Source organism: Mycteria americana, chromosome 3, assembly GCF_035582795.1.
Source record: "Mycteria americana isolate JAX WOST 10 ecotype Jacksonville Zoo and Gardens chromosome 3, USCA_MyAme_1.0, whole genome shotgun sequence".
NCBI lineage: Eukaryota > Metazoa > Chordata > Aves > Ciconiiformes > Ciconiidae > Mycteria > Mycteria americana.
The window spans coordinates 88,390,567-88,405,129 of NC_134367.1; the positions used below are offsets into that span (position 1 = coordinate 88,390,567).

General features: G+C 36.2%; 1 protein-coding gene across 11 annotated transcripts in view; it reads right to left on the reverse strand.

Annotated features, from left to right (window-relative positions):
• CEP170 (centrosomal protein 170) overlaps positions 1-14,563 on the reverse strand; it is a 106,458-nt gene that overhangs the window by 14,636 nt on the left and 77,259 nt on the right. For 6 of the 11 annotated variants that reach the window (XM_075496005.1, XM_075496013.1, XM_075496003.1 and 3 more), the window contains 4 exons: positions 11,185-13,011; positions 6,727-6,777; positions 4,881-5,115; positions 144-321 (listed from right to left, as the gene is read on the reverse strand). In XM_075496005.1, the coding sequence (XP_075352120.1) occupies positions 144-321; positions 4,881-5,115; positions 6,727-6,777; positions 11,185-13,011 (2,291 nt within the window). The remainder of the gene's footprint in view (positions 1-143; positions 322-4,880; positions 5,116-6,726; positions 6,778-11,184; positions 13,012-14,563) is intronic. The other 5 variants (XM_075496012.1, XM_075496008.1, XM_075496014.1 and 2 more) reach the window with 5 other exon arrangements.

The window sequence follows — 14,563 nt, forward strand, 5'->3', positions numbered from 1 at the left end:
ATAATTTCTGGGTTGTTTGTTGAAACATAAAGGAACTTTAACTCAAAAAACAATGTAGAGATCATGCATACGGGTTGAGTGGAAATAACTAAAAAAGGCTATGCAAAAAGCTAAAAGCAAAAGAAATAAAGAAAAGGAAGAACCTTATGCATTTCTCCATGAAGATCTCCTACCTCTTCTCTAGTGTCTATGGCAGAGCCAGGGGTGGTGGCAGCAGTGCTTACTGTGGTACTGGGGGCAGTGCCTGATGAAGTCACTGAATCTATCTCTCCTGCTACATCGTTGATTTCCCGTGCGATGAGGGCCAGATCTTGACTGATCCTAGTAATAAAGAGAGTGTTACATTCTCCCCCACAAATACTTCTGGACCAGTAGAGCCCAGCCTGCAGCCTTTGAGCTTCTAAGTTCTAGTTCCTGATAACTGTGCTATGAAAATGCGTATGCCCTTCTAAACTGAAAGTTTATTTGTAGACCCATAAAAGTAAATTTTTAACTGAAGCTTTTAACATGCCTTTCTAGAGGAAGAAAGTAGAAGGCAATCTCAAAAGACAGAGTATCCTTGTTTTCTTTCTAGGATTCCCAGGCAGAGATGTGTGCAACATGCAGTAAATCCAACACATGGGATGCTGAAAATACTGCACAGATGACCTGTGTATATGCAGTAAATCTGAAATGTCCAGAACACATTTAATTTATACCTCAGTTTATCTACTTGCAAAGAACTTCTTCAGGACCTCTGATTATCTAGTAGCCCCGCAGCTTGCTCAGATCAAGCTGCTTACGTGTCTGAAATTCCAGACCAGTACCCTAAATCCTCAAATTTAATCAAGACAAGCTTGCTAGTTGGAAAAACAGAACATGCCTGTAAAAACCTGGATATGATAGCACTACACAAATACATCTGAACTCTCAGCTGAAGATTCCTTTTCCTTTCTTCTGATCTGCCACATCAGAAAATAGCTCTGCTCTGTATTCTGCTCAGCAGAGGGAGGAAGCTTGCCTAGCTTTGCTTGTGCTACTCCTCCCCAGGACACCCCAAAAGAAGGAGGGGGGGAAAAAAAAATCCAAAGCAAAAGCTAAAAGCCCTCTACTAACTATAGCATCCTGAATCTCCAGCTCAGATCAAGCAGTTCAGAAGACCTAGAATTCAGAGCAGCCCGCCAAGTGATCCCCTTTCATACTTCTGTCTGACAGGACTAAAGGCATAGAAGTCACAGTGCTAATTCTGCACCACCAAGGACTCTGTGAACAGCAGCACCCACCACTTAACTGGAAGGAGTTGCACAGCCATGTGACAGTGATGCACACTGTGCTGACCAGTGCTTGTTAAAGCTGAGCTTCCTTCTGCTCTTTATTTTCACTTTGTCTTGAAGTCAAAAAGAATGGACACCATTGACCTACAGATAGTTTAAGACTGAGTGAGCAGAATTTAAACTAGGAAGACAAACATAATTAGAGAAATTTCCAGTCAAATTTCAACATTGGATTTTGTGGCTAACCATCAGCAATCCGCAATAAAGTGCAACCTTGTGCAGCACAGATACACATATAATTGGAATAAGGCTGTAGAAGAATATGTAGCGATTGCCCACGACCACTCAAGACAGTATTTATGAATTCAAACTATCAAGACTGGAACACTAAAGCAGAAACCAAGTCAATTGCTCATTTTAATAAATTAAAATAGGGTAAGTGCCTATTACTACATTAATTAATTAAACCTAATTACTACATTTTTTGGGTCAATTTTAATTTATATTTCGTGTTCTTATATATACGTACCATTAAAACTCCAAGGTATGAGCTAATATTTTAAGTAGTAGAGATACTAGAGCACCTAGTTCCTTTGTTTCACACAACCATATCACTTTTTTTCTTAAACAGAGAAGTTGCTAATAATCACGTTTGACTTCCTGGGACAAATTTCGGTATTTAATGAATAGTTGTGAAGAAAATAAAAACCAGGAAATTTCAATTATCAGTAAATCCTCCAGAAGACAAATGTCATTAAACATCATAATAAAAAATAGTATCAATCAACTAAGACTTAACTCTCCACAGAAATCAGGAATGCTTCAACATGCCACAGCCACTTCAACTCAGTTCATACCAAGCAATCAAAATTACATAAAATGTCAGATGTCTACATAAAAATGAATTCAAATGAATCCTGAAAACATCCTAATAAACGACTCTAACATGGATGGCAAGCAACTTCTTAGACAATCATCATAGTCAAACACTAGTCAAGTGAACAAAATCTGGAATTAGTTTCAATGTGATAGTAAGCTATAGTCAGTACTCAGTAACATTTCTGTATAGAAACAATATAGACAGAGCACTAAACAAAAAGCACTATGAAAAAGAAAATTAGAAACCAGCTAAGAGTTGGGCTTGACTTTTCACAAATGAAGTTTTCAAGTCATTCTACATTATCTTTTAGAAACAGAAAGTATTGCTTGAATATAAGGAGTATGTTTTATACAATCAAGGACAAGAGATTTAGGCCTCAGGTACACACTATTCTGTTGCAACTATAGGTTGCCTTCCAGATTTCTACTGCTGCCTGCACCAGAACTAGCTATCATACAAGGCAAATCAATTCAGTGAGGCAAAACTAAAATAAACCTCAAATTCCCCAACCCGCTCCAGGAAACATTGCTATTAGATTCGCTCAGTGAGCAGACTCCTGCAGCTACACAGTTACATAAGGGACAGACACAGTTTCCAATGCAAGAGAAAAGGTGAGGACACGGGGCTTGGGATGGGGAGAGCACCTTTTTCAACAGCTTGGAACTCTAGTTCTTATTTACCTGTAGTGAAAGAATACCCATAGTATTAGAAAAAACACTGTGAAATAGGAATACTTCTAAGAAATCTGTAATAGTTCTGAACTGCTGGATTACCAAAAACATTTTTCTGCTTAGTCTACTATGTCACACTTCCTACACTGAGTCAGTTTATTTTTAATGATACTTTAAAATCCTTAAATAAAATACATGTGAAGCTCCCGTTATTCCGAAGGTGTATATTCCCTATGGACCAAAGTGGTTTTAGATCAAATTTAGTTATTGCATTAAGTTTTTTTAAACACCTCTTTCCAATTTTCAATTGTATTAACACATTTAAATTGTAGAGTCTGTGAAAAGTGCAAACTGGGTCAATCTTGGAAGACCAGTTAAAATACAATATGATGGTAACATAGATGCAAGGAAATGTCTGTCATACAGTCTCTACACTACTTTCAGCTGCACATTTATTTTATGAAATACTTATCTTTACACCTGCCTAATCAAATCAGTTATTCAACAACAAAAAAAGAAATCAACCAAGTTTAATGAGAACATGTAACTATCTTTTCCTTTTTTAGAAACTCTAAACAGAGTTGAAGGAACTCTGATCATAGAGGCTGGACTGAGGGCTGGGAAGGAAAAAAAACCCAGGGTAGACAATGATAGAGGGGACACTATGGTTAGCAAGGCAAAGGGAGCAGAGAAAAAAATTACCTTATAACGGACAGAAGTTAAACTTAAAGCCGAGAGAGCAATACTGTGAATCAGTACAAAGAGATACAGAAGCACAGAAAGGATCAACTAGTGACCTAGAGCAGGGGGGCTCAGCAGAGGTTACCCAAGGAAACTGGCGTTGGAAGCCGTGACAATAGATGACAGTAGTCTGGCATTTTTCAGCTGCTGAGTGCTAGTTTTCTTAACCTTAAATATGTTCACTTAATGCAGTTTGTGTGAAATTTCTATACACAACCACAAATTTGGCAATACTGCTTTGAGCCTCTTACCACTTCCACTGGAAATAAAGAAGCCCAAGGGAAGAAAAAAACCTGCAAACCTAACCATCAAGGAAGTTTAGACTGAATTATCAATTACTTCCAGTGTCAATCTCTCCTACATGAGCAAAATGTACCAAGAAGTTTCACTGAAGCAGAGGTTCAGCAGCACTTTATATAAGGAGGAACTACTATGCTATGGCTATCCTCAATTTTTTTCCCCATATACACACATTCCTCCCTATATCCACCTCTAACTTTAGAATCTTGGAAAGAAAGAGATGTTTTAGGAAGATGCCTTTGAAGATGTTTATTTCATGATTTATCAAGATGCTATCAGACTCCCTTAAGGATCTTCCCTTTGCACAGACTACACTAGAAAAACAAATGTTGAAAAATATTACCCAGAAGAGGAAACAAAAGATAATTAATCACACTAAGCAAAACACAATGCTTCACATCTGTGAGACCACAGTGTTAAGATTAATTTTAAAAGGAAAACACTCTTCTTGTTTAGGCTTCCAAATGAAATTCTGTGAAAAGGTTCAGAAGCTGAACACTAGCATCTAAGTGATGGATATGTATGATTTAAATCAGAAAATATCTAATATGAAATAATGTCTAGATAAACCAGAAATGAAAATGAGAACATGGTCTCTCACATTGCCAAATCACTTTTTCCTCTCTCTGTCACCTATGCATCGATCTGAAATTTTACCTCAATATGAACGTAAAGGTAGTACAAAATCAGATATACTTCAGCCTCAGGAAATACACCATCAGCAACTAAGAGTTCTATACAAAGTACCTCTGTAAGTCCCACTAATGCAACCAGAAGTTCATATTCCGGGATCTGGCTATCGTAAGTCAGAAATGACTATCATTTTCCATTAGAAAGAGATGTGCTGGTAACATGAGTGCTCTGTCTGCCAGCCTCTCATTAGAAGAATTTTAAATTACCCATTCAGTTAGGGAATGAAAACGGTAAGTAGAATGATACAGAAAATCCATCAGCTCTCTTTCTCCTATGTATGTACATGTATAACTGGTTGGGTACAAATCTTTGTTATTTTAGAGGCACTCCTTTAAAACCAACCTTGCTATTTCTTCTCGGTGAGCAGTCCAGTCACGAATGTAGTCTTCCTGTTCCTTTATTCTGTGCTTGAATGTATTGCTACTTTGAGCTGCTGTCCCAGTGCTCTGCAGTCGCGTGGTTTTCAGGGCTGGAGAGGTACGTAGACGGGTATGTTTAGGGGAATTACGGTTTGATCCAAATTCATCTTCTGAGGTGGAAGCATAATCTGTAGGAAAGCGCCTCCATCTTGCACTTACTAAATTAGTTTAATTATTAAAAAAGAATTATTATTGCATCTTTAATAAGGAAAAACAGTATTATTTCAGTAACATCACAAAAATACACAACTATTCATTATCAATCCCCAGATACCTCACGAAAGGTTTATTTACATCTTAAAAAGAAAGCTACAAAATTTGTGTTAAATAATATTGATTAATAAAAACATAAAACGGATGCTCTTTGTATAATGATGAGTGAAATAAGATGTAAAAGCCAGTAATTGTATACGAGCTCAAGCAAACTGTATTACAAAACAAGGGCCCAATTCATTAACATTTAAGTATATAGTCAGATTGCACTTTTTCTGCAGATTTTTTCCCAAGTTTCATTCAAGGTTTACGTGATGCACAAAAAAATGAAGAGATGTGAAGGAAGGATGGAGCTGGCACCAAGCCTGGAATGCATGCTTGGAAAGCATGGAAGGCATAAAAATCCTAGATGATGCATTATGTATTTACTACAAAAAAAAAAGTTAAAATTAATACTGTGTTACAAAAATCAGCAGCACATCTACAAAAACAGCTGTCTCAGAGCAAAAAGCATATATTCTCACATGTAGCACATAAAGCATATAGAGCCATGTTGCTGAAGACAGCCTGAAGTATAAGACAACTGAAACTAAGAAGGAGGCTCTCTTCCCCCTATGAATTACTAAAGTCTAGAAAATACATTTCAGATATGCTGTCCTCAAACATTCCCAGCAGGAAGAGATATCACTAAGTGTAAAGGAATGCTCATCACGACAACCTGCTAAATACTTGCAGGGGATTTAGTCCCCCAAACTCACTGACATTCATGAGGCTCTATAATTACTGTAGAAATTTTTAAAAGTGTGTGATCACCTTTTGGTAATTTAAAAATAAGAGATTCAAGTAATGTATATTGGTTTTAGTATAAGAAAAATGCAAGAAATATTAATGATTTCTCCTGAAACATTTGAAAAAACATTACAAATGAAGTATACATCAATATGAATTTAAGGAACAAATAATGAAAGTAATTTTTAGTTGAGAAAAGATCTGTGTAATGGTCTCAAAGATTACAGTATGTAGAATATGACATTGGTGTATAAGCTTACATCCCTTCCCTCACATAAATAATGCATTTTTAACTACCCAAAGCAAAAATATACTTGTGTAAATTTTGTAGGTTTAAATGTGGACTTCAAATCATGTCCAGTTCTACTAATTTTTTTTAATATTCTAACTTTATTGATGAAAATAAAAATGTCTCTCCAGTCATTTACTGTTCTCTTTTTAGAGGTTTCAAACTTGTTTTGATCTCAGGGAAGTAGAACATAAGCAGAAAAAGCACATCTCCCCACCAACAGCATGCAAGCAATGTGTGACCGACGTCCAAAGAGCTTTATGAGTTGGGCCCACATTTTATCATCAATTTTTTGTTTCTTTGTCGCGGTTCAAATTATATGCATCAAAATAAATACAAAATTTATCTTAAAATCTCTCAAGTGAGCTAGTCCAGCAACTCAGCACTGTACAATGAGCATATGTAATTATATATTTAAAAACTAAAAATTGAATGAGAAGTGAAATATCAGAAACATATTCGATTTCTAGTACTCTACCACTGTAAGTTTCAACATCAGGATCTGGGTCTGGGAGAAGCTTGGATTTCTCTGTGTACAAAATAGTGTTTTATCATGTTAATTCGTATTAAAACATTTAGATTAGAAGCATTTGCTTAAATAAAATATGTTGATGATATTAGTCTTAGGTCCTCTTTTCCACCCACACTTTTTAGGAAAAGATTCTTAAATTATACATTCAATCAAAAACACTGAATTTTGTAAAAGCTTAAACATTTCAGAGACACTAACTGAAATGACATGAATAACAATTGCCTACCATAAAACCCGTCTACATTTTTTAAGACCATTAAATTTTAAGGCCTTAAAATGTTGTTTATTTGTATATTATCAACGGGTTTCTCATTAATATGGGGAAAAAGTTATTGTAGGCTTAACAGTAAAAATCTCGAAGTTGTATGATTCATGACAAGCAATATCCAAGCACACTTCCCATTAAGCTAGCTATACATTTGCACATATATGCTTTTAACACTATTTATAAATTATGCAGCCCCAAAATGTCATTGTAGTTTATGTAGCTTTCTGAAAGCTATTGTGCAATTAGTTATCTCAGACACCAAAGACTGTGAATATCAGTACCAATAACTAGAAAATCTTCCAAATCCCTGGCTAAAATAATCAGCAGACAAACCTAATTTAGTGACTACTCTGTGAGAAGTACAATGTGTTGACAACACGTTAAGCTGGCAAGTTTAATGATTTGGATGCCATAATCTCACTTTTAAGATCTGAGGACAGAATTTATTAAGCATATCTCTTATAAAATACTCTACTCTCATTGATGCATTGTCTTCTCAAGGTTCATCCATTTCAAAGATCCTGAAATTTGGTGCTCAGTAGTGCAGTAATACTAAGGGCTGTTTTCTCTCCATGCTCAAAACTTCCCCCACCCACCCCCCCGAGATACCTCAATAACTTTGATCAACCTATCTGCTAGTTATTTGCAATGACAGCTAGGTCAGCAAGCCAGCAGAGCTGCCAAACACAACTAGTTGGTCAAGGTCTCTCTGTTCTGACTCAATGCTTAATTTTAAAGTTGCAGCTTAGCACTTTTGTACTAGGTCTGATCCTGTTACTCGTTTTCCCAATACACAGCTCCTTCTGTAACATTATCTTCAATTTTCCTCCACAATTGTGAAAAAAGGTCTTTGGTCTTCTCTGTTTTTATTGATCACACTCTACTGTTCGATGATTCAGTGCCTTGATTAAATCTTTCACTGCCTGTACCATAAAATTACTAATTCTGCCTCACGTGTCTTCACAGTGTTGTCAGTTATCAAGCCTTCTACCACAGAAACACCCTGGTAATTACTTCAATGCTGGTAATTCTCATCCAAGACGTTCCATTTATCTGCTTGCCCTTTCATTTGAAAGTAAGAAATACTTAACTGTATCAAGGATTAAAAAAGATTCTTGAATTTATGGACTTGCTGACAGCTCTGACAATTTTGTTGCAATTCATCCACATGAAGTACAAGACAACAAAAAATCCACTGACTGCATCTTTTTTTGCCCCCTTTTTACAGGCATGTATGTCTGAACATTCAAAAAGATTTGGGAAATACAGAAATAATTTTCTCTTTGGTAGGCTGGATTTAAGAAGCAAGATTCTGCTGCCAATGTTTAGTGATCTACAATGTGGTAATGTTAACTGAACTCTGATGAGAAGACCCATGGAACATTTTTAACACTTGATAGCAACAAGTCTTCTGGTAAAAGAGGAAAAAACCCCAACCCTATATTGGTAATGAACATTCATTTTCCAGTCTTTCTAGGTCCACGGAGAGAAGAAAATAAATCACTGGTATGCCTTGACTAAATGTGCCTGAAGTAAAACACAGTCACACATTTGAGGCACTTCTGTCAGGCACTTCATTAGTAATTTCCAAAAGTGCTAAAATTAAGTGAAGTGTTGACTTTTCCAGAAACAAAATTAAATTCAGGAATTACATGCTTTGGACTGAAAAGCTTCTGCTACGTTCCATTTTTATATATTGCATACAAGTAACACATTCTATTCAAAGATGTTTTAAATACATTTATCTAAAGAAAAAATAATAAATAATATTATTAATAACTTCATGTGTTGGTAGTTATTAGCATAATTTTATAAGATGCTAATGGGAAAATGGGGATGTACTAAGTAGTGGCCTATATATAATAGGAGAGATATATATACACACACACTCCTATATATACTAGAAGATTACACCACTTATAAAGCAATTCAGATTTTCCTAAAGTATACTCTAAATAGTCCAGTAAAAAAATTTTGTAATAAGCTTACTGATACAGACAAAATCCAGAACTCTAAATCCTAAACAGTAGTAATAATATTCTTTACTTACATAGTAACAAGACTTGATTGATTTAGTAAGCCATGATTTTGTTTTGAAAGTATCTGACTGCTTTATTAATCACTTTCAGATTTTCACCTTTACATTGATACAGAATTCTCCCTGATTTTGATAAATAAACTGATAAAACTTTTTATGACAGAAGCTATTTCTACTGTAGATTTTTCTAACAACGGTCTTTTAAAAATACCTAGCTTATTATGTTGGGGTAGCTCATGAGAAGATGGCATCTTGTCACTCTTGAAAACAAAGTATTTTATAAAAGCTACAGTGAATTTTGACTGTATAATGCAGGTAAATGAAATGAACATTAAACAAAGATGACCATGATAGACTAGTAGACTGGGAAGAGAAATATACACCCACTCCCCTGAACAGAAGCAGCAAACCACTTCAATGCAGCAACCTGGGAAAAGTTTAGGAAGCATGCAATAGTTCACATGCACACAGAACTCAAAATCCATATATAGTTTTGTGAAAAACACAAGAAGAAGTGAAGTGACAAGTAACACCTGGGGTTTACCTTTTCAAAAATCAGCAATATCACGATGTGAACTACTGTTAATTACTAAAGTAAACATATAAAAGCGGTCTTAACTGATGCTCTTCCCTGACCTAATGCTGCCACCTTTCAGGCTGCACACATCAATTTAAAACTTTGATTAAAATTGAAAACATACTACTTTTCCAATGCTATCTTATAAGGAAAGACTGAGTTTTTCTCTGAAGTTTCACCTTTTTTTTGTATCTTTGTAGACATCTGTCATAATATTAAACAGAGTCAACTTTATAGTTCAGTGAACACCTCATTTGTGTCTCTACAGAAACTTCTATTCAGCTAATAAACGACACAGCCAAAAGATACCTGTCTGGGGAATAAACACTGCTAAGAATCCTAAGAAGGTATATTTATGATATACAAGCAACAAAAGGGCAGTAGGACTGTGGGAAATTTAAGTATCAAAGATGTTTATATCAACTCTGAATGGGAAGCACTAAAGGAGAATATATAATCTCAGTAGTGACACACAACACTGGAAGCTATTCTATTTATTTTTTCTTAGATTGTGGATTGGCTTCAAATAAGGTCAAGCTGGTAGTATGACAATTCAAAAAGCAAGAGGACATAAATTTCAGATATTCATTCCACATGAAAGTTGACTTATTTAGAATTACCACATTTTAATTTTGGTTGATTTAATATTGCTGTTGGAAGAAAACTAGCAGCTTTTCACATTGCTTGCACTTGAAGACTTATGTTAACTTCTAACAGAATAGTAGGTTAAAATTAACCAATCGTATGGATTTTTCCTTCCATACATAAGATAATATCATAGTAAAGGAACTACCACACAAAAGAAGATCAACATGATTTTGAAATCATGATGAAATCGTAAACCTCATGATTTGGAACAGAGAACAGAAACTACTCCAAGGCAAAGCAAACGTTTTAATATAAATTACTTAACTTTATGATATTTAGTTAGGTAGTGTTTGTGTTTAATTTTTCCATTTGTTACTTCATTGTTATTATTCTTATCAAACAAATCTCACTTCTGTAGTTCTGGAAGCTAATTTTAAATTATATTTATAATTATCCTACAGATGCTCAGGGTATACGTCAGGGAACACTTGCTGTTCAGCATATTTACAAGTCTACCTTACAAATAAATATAGTATTTTCTATGCAGTAAAAAGTGGTGCTCACCTTCTGAACTTCCACTACTATGACTTGAGCAGAGATCTCTGCCCTGTTTTTGTACTAATGCAAATCAGTGCTGCCACCTCTGAATGCCTCAATGCAATTCTTTGTTACCGGTTTCAAGTTAAAAAAAATATCCAAAGAGTTAAAGGATTACAATTTCTTGTCTTTATGATTTTAAGTGAGAAACATCCACAAGCCCTGCCAAGGAAGCCTCTTATTCCAAAGAGAAAGACTGCATCAACTAAAACTCAACAAATGTTTCATAAGAACTGTTTCTTAAAATAAAATAAAAATAATAAAAAAAAAAATAAAATTTCCACATATGAAAGCCATCTAGTATTGTATAACACTAGTTCAAATAATCTCACATACCTGAGGGAGAATTATGAGCAGAAGCCAAAGATTTGGATTTTGAATCTGAAAGTCGAGATATGCTATTGGCTCGAGTTCTAGCAGAAACTTTACTACTATCTCCTGCTGATGTTAACCTTGTACCACTTCTGATAATAGCTTCTGGGGTACGAGATGAGGCGGTGCTTCTAGTTATTGTTGCTTCAGAATCACTACGTGCTGATAAAGAGCCAAGTCGAGTTCTGCGAGGTTGAGCAAGTAAGTCTATTCTGGAAATACTTCTCCTCCCTGATGGAGGTTTTGATGTAGAACTTGTAGTGGACACTTCAGAAGCCACTGAGGCCTTATCGGCATCAGCAAGCTCGCTATCTGAGGCTTCACCAAGCCGCGCTCTGCGCAAGAGAGAAGTCCTTGTAGGACGAGGTCTTGGAAGAGTGGTAGATTTACTAGATTGCCCAAGTGCAACAGGAGAGGTTTTTGATTTAGCTGACTTTCCTTCCATTTTGGAATGTAAAAGTTCATCTGCTGAGGCAAAAGGAACTCTTCCATGTGATTTGCCAGAGTAGGTTTCCTGGTCAGATGATAAGATATCAGAAATGGCAGAATGAGGTACGCTAGATGTTTGGTCATCATCTGTCAAATCTACTGATGGTTGTCTCATTCTTCCACTGGATTGCACAGTTTTGCGAGCATCAGCTCTAGACCCACCATCTGAAGATCGACTTTTAGTCTTCTTTTCCATCTTTTCTCTGGCACTTGTTGCAGAAGATTTTAAAACATCCTTTGAAGGGGAACCAGAGGAACATCTATCTTTATATAAGGTTGTAAAGCTCTTCCGCTTCTGCGTAGATTTTCTTTCAGTGTCACCAGTAACGAGACTGATTGTGCTGGCTGTATCTACATCTGATTCTGGTGATATGGAATTATCTCTGTTATAGCTAGGAGTCTCAGGACCTTCATCAGTTTTATTTTCTTCACGCAGTTTAGCTTCAAGGAAAGCCATTACAGCTTCTGTGTCTTTTAAAATGAGTGTTGTATCTAGACTGGAATCAGTGTCCATTGAATCACTTCTGTCACGTATCCTGTTTGCAGATGCTAAAGGGGCAGCGGATCCACTTTGCTTATTAATGTGAGGAATAAGTTCTATAGGTATATTTGTGCTAGGCTTATCTATAGTAAAGCTACCTTGCCTCACTAATGGTTTTGAAGATTCTTTTTTTTCTCCTCCAGATGCTTTAGGACTTTGTCCTTTAATAGTTTCCTCATTTTTTCTTCTTTTTCCCTCACTCTGCGCCAACTTCATTTCTGCTTTATCTGTAACATGTCCAGGAGCTTTGTCTTGATTATCCAAAGTTTTGGGTGACACAGCAATCTCCTCCCTACCTTTCTCAACCTGGTTCGCAGCAGGTTTTGTAGAGGATAATTTTGTGGGTGTCCAGTGTCCTTGCTCCTTTCTTTCTTGTTGAATTTTTGCTAAAGCTTGTTTCACCACAGAAGTTTCTCTGCCAGTTTCAACTCTCTCTTTACTGGAAGAGCTGGGGAAAGAAAAAACTTTGTCTCCAGTAGCTTTGGGTGAAAGACCATTCATTGGTCTGCTTGACTTAGCTATACTTCTACTGTCAGCATCTGAGGCACGAGCTGGAGTTTCTTTCTCCTGAAGTTCAGTGTCTTGCTTTTCACCTATTTCTGATCTCTGATGAGATGCAGTTTTTGCTTTTGAGCTTTCATTCACTTTCTCCTCTTTGGGAAGCTGTGGAAGTGTTCTCCTCTTTCGCTCACCTTGGCTGGTCATAGAAGCAGCTGAACCAGTGCTTCTAACGGAAATACCAGACTCACTGATGTCTGTGTCTAAAAATGAAAAAGAAAAAAATATCTGAGGAGTCATTCAATAGTGAAGTAAATAGAAACATTTAATTCTTAAGACTGCGTAAGACTAATAAAACAACATAAAACAGAACTGAAAAAAGTCATTAGTCCATCCCTCTGTTCTATGGCAGGATCAATTATACTTAGACAAATATATGTTTAAAAACATTTTACAAGTTCTTAAAAATCTCCACTATCCCTATAAGCTATTTGGGTAGACAACCCTTAAAATAATTTTCTTATTCTTTACCATGAGCTGTCTTTCTCCAATTTAGCCCACTACTGCTTGTCCTATTCTCATTAGGCATCATTTCCTCTTCACAGGGAAGAGTGGAAACACTCCTCTTATTACAGAGTAGAAACTCTGTGAATTACATTAACTACCTGCAAACCATCATAAGTTGTACATAACTAGCTCTATTATTTCATTTCACTGTTGCAATACATTTTCTTTAATAAAACCTGAACAAAATCATGTGCTAACATAATTTAGAACGGGTATCTCCTGATTAAAGAGATTACATATATCAAAAAAATATTTCTGTATTACTAGAAGTAGAAAGTTAAGTGTGTCATACAAAAGAACAGTTTATTCTACAAAATCCAAAGTGTGGATACAGAGTATGTGTCTATGAAAGCAATGTCTAAAAGGTTGCAATGGAATTACTGCAAAGAACCATTTCTGGTTTATCACAGAGACGTGACCAGGACAGAAAAAGCCATCTTCCAAAATTGTACTTGCTAAAACTAGCATACTGCAGGAAAAGGGAAGGAGTCATTTCAGAATCAGGGTAAGAGTGCAAAGACAGAACAACATCCTTTCCTCCTGCTCTGCTACAAACAGGCAGAATTTCTTCCCAAACATGGATAATTTTGGTTGTGACTGAACAATTGCCTGTTTGTGTGGCATCCTGGGCTACTTACTACCTTGCTGACACTCTGTGACTCTACACTGGGAAAGGGAACACTTCACGAACATTTGTGTATTTCTTGCAAAGGGACTACAGTATTTTTTCCTGCCTCATTGTAATTTCAGTATATATGTTCCATAATATGGGCTAGGATCACTCTCATATAAAAAAAATAAAGTTTTCACAGACACAAGAATTTGACCTACGTGAGATATGCTCTCCCTGAAATCAAACTCTTTTAGCCAGCTGTGTGCACTGGGGCCATATATATGAACATAAAGTTTTTATGCTCTCACAGTAGGTTAAAATAGGTACACAAGAAATCACTGTTAAATCAGCACACTATTACAACAGGGAGAGGAAAGCAAGTCTTACATTCCTAAACACATTCAGCATCAGATTTCAAAGCTACTGAATAGAGTAAGATCCCCCTCTTTCCTTCCTACTTGCATGTTCCACAGCTCAAGGTCTTGTCTCACTAAGGGGCTACAGCCTCTCCCTGTGAGACCTCCCCTCAAGGAAGAGACTGCAGTGCTGGGAGACACTCTTTCAGCAGTATTGAAAAGCCCTACTCATGAAGAAAGAACTTACTATGGTTCAGAGAGCAAAAAGAATGCTTTTAA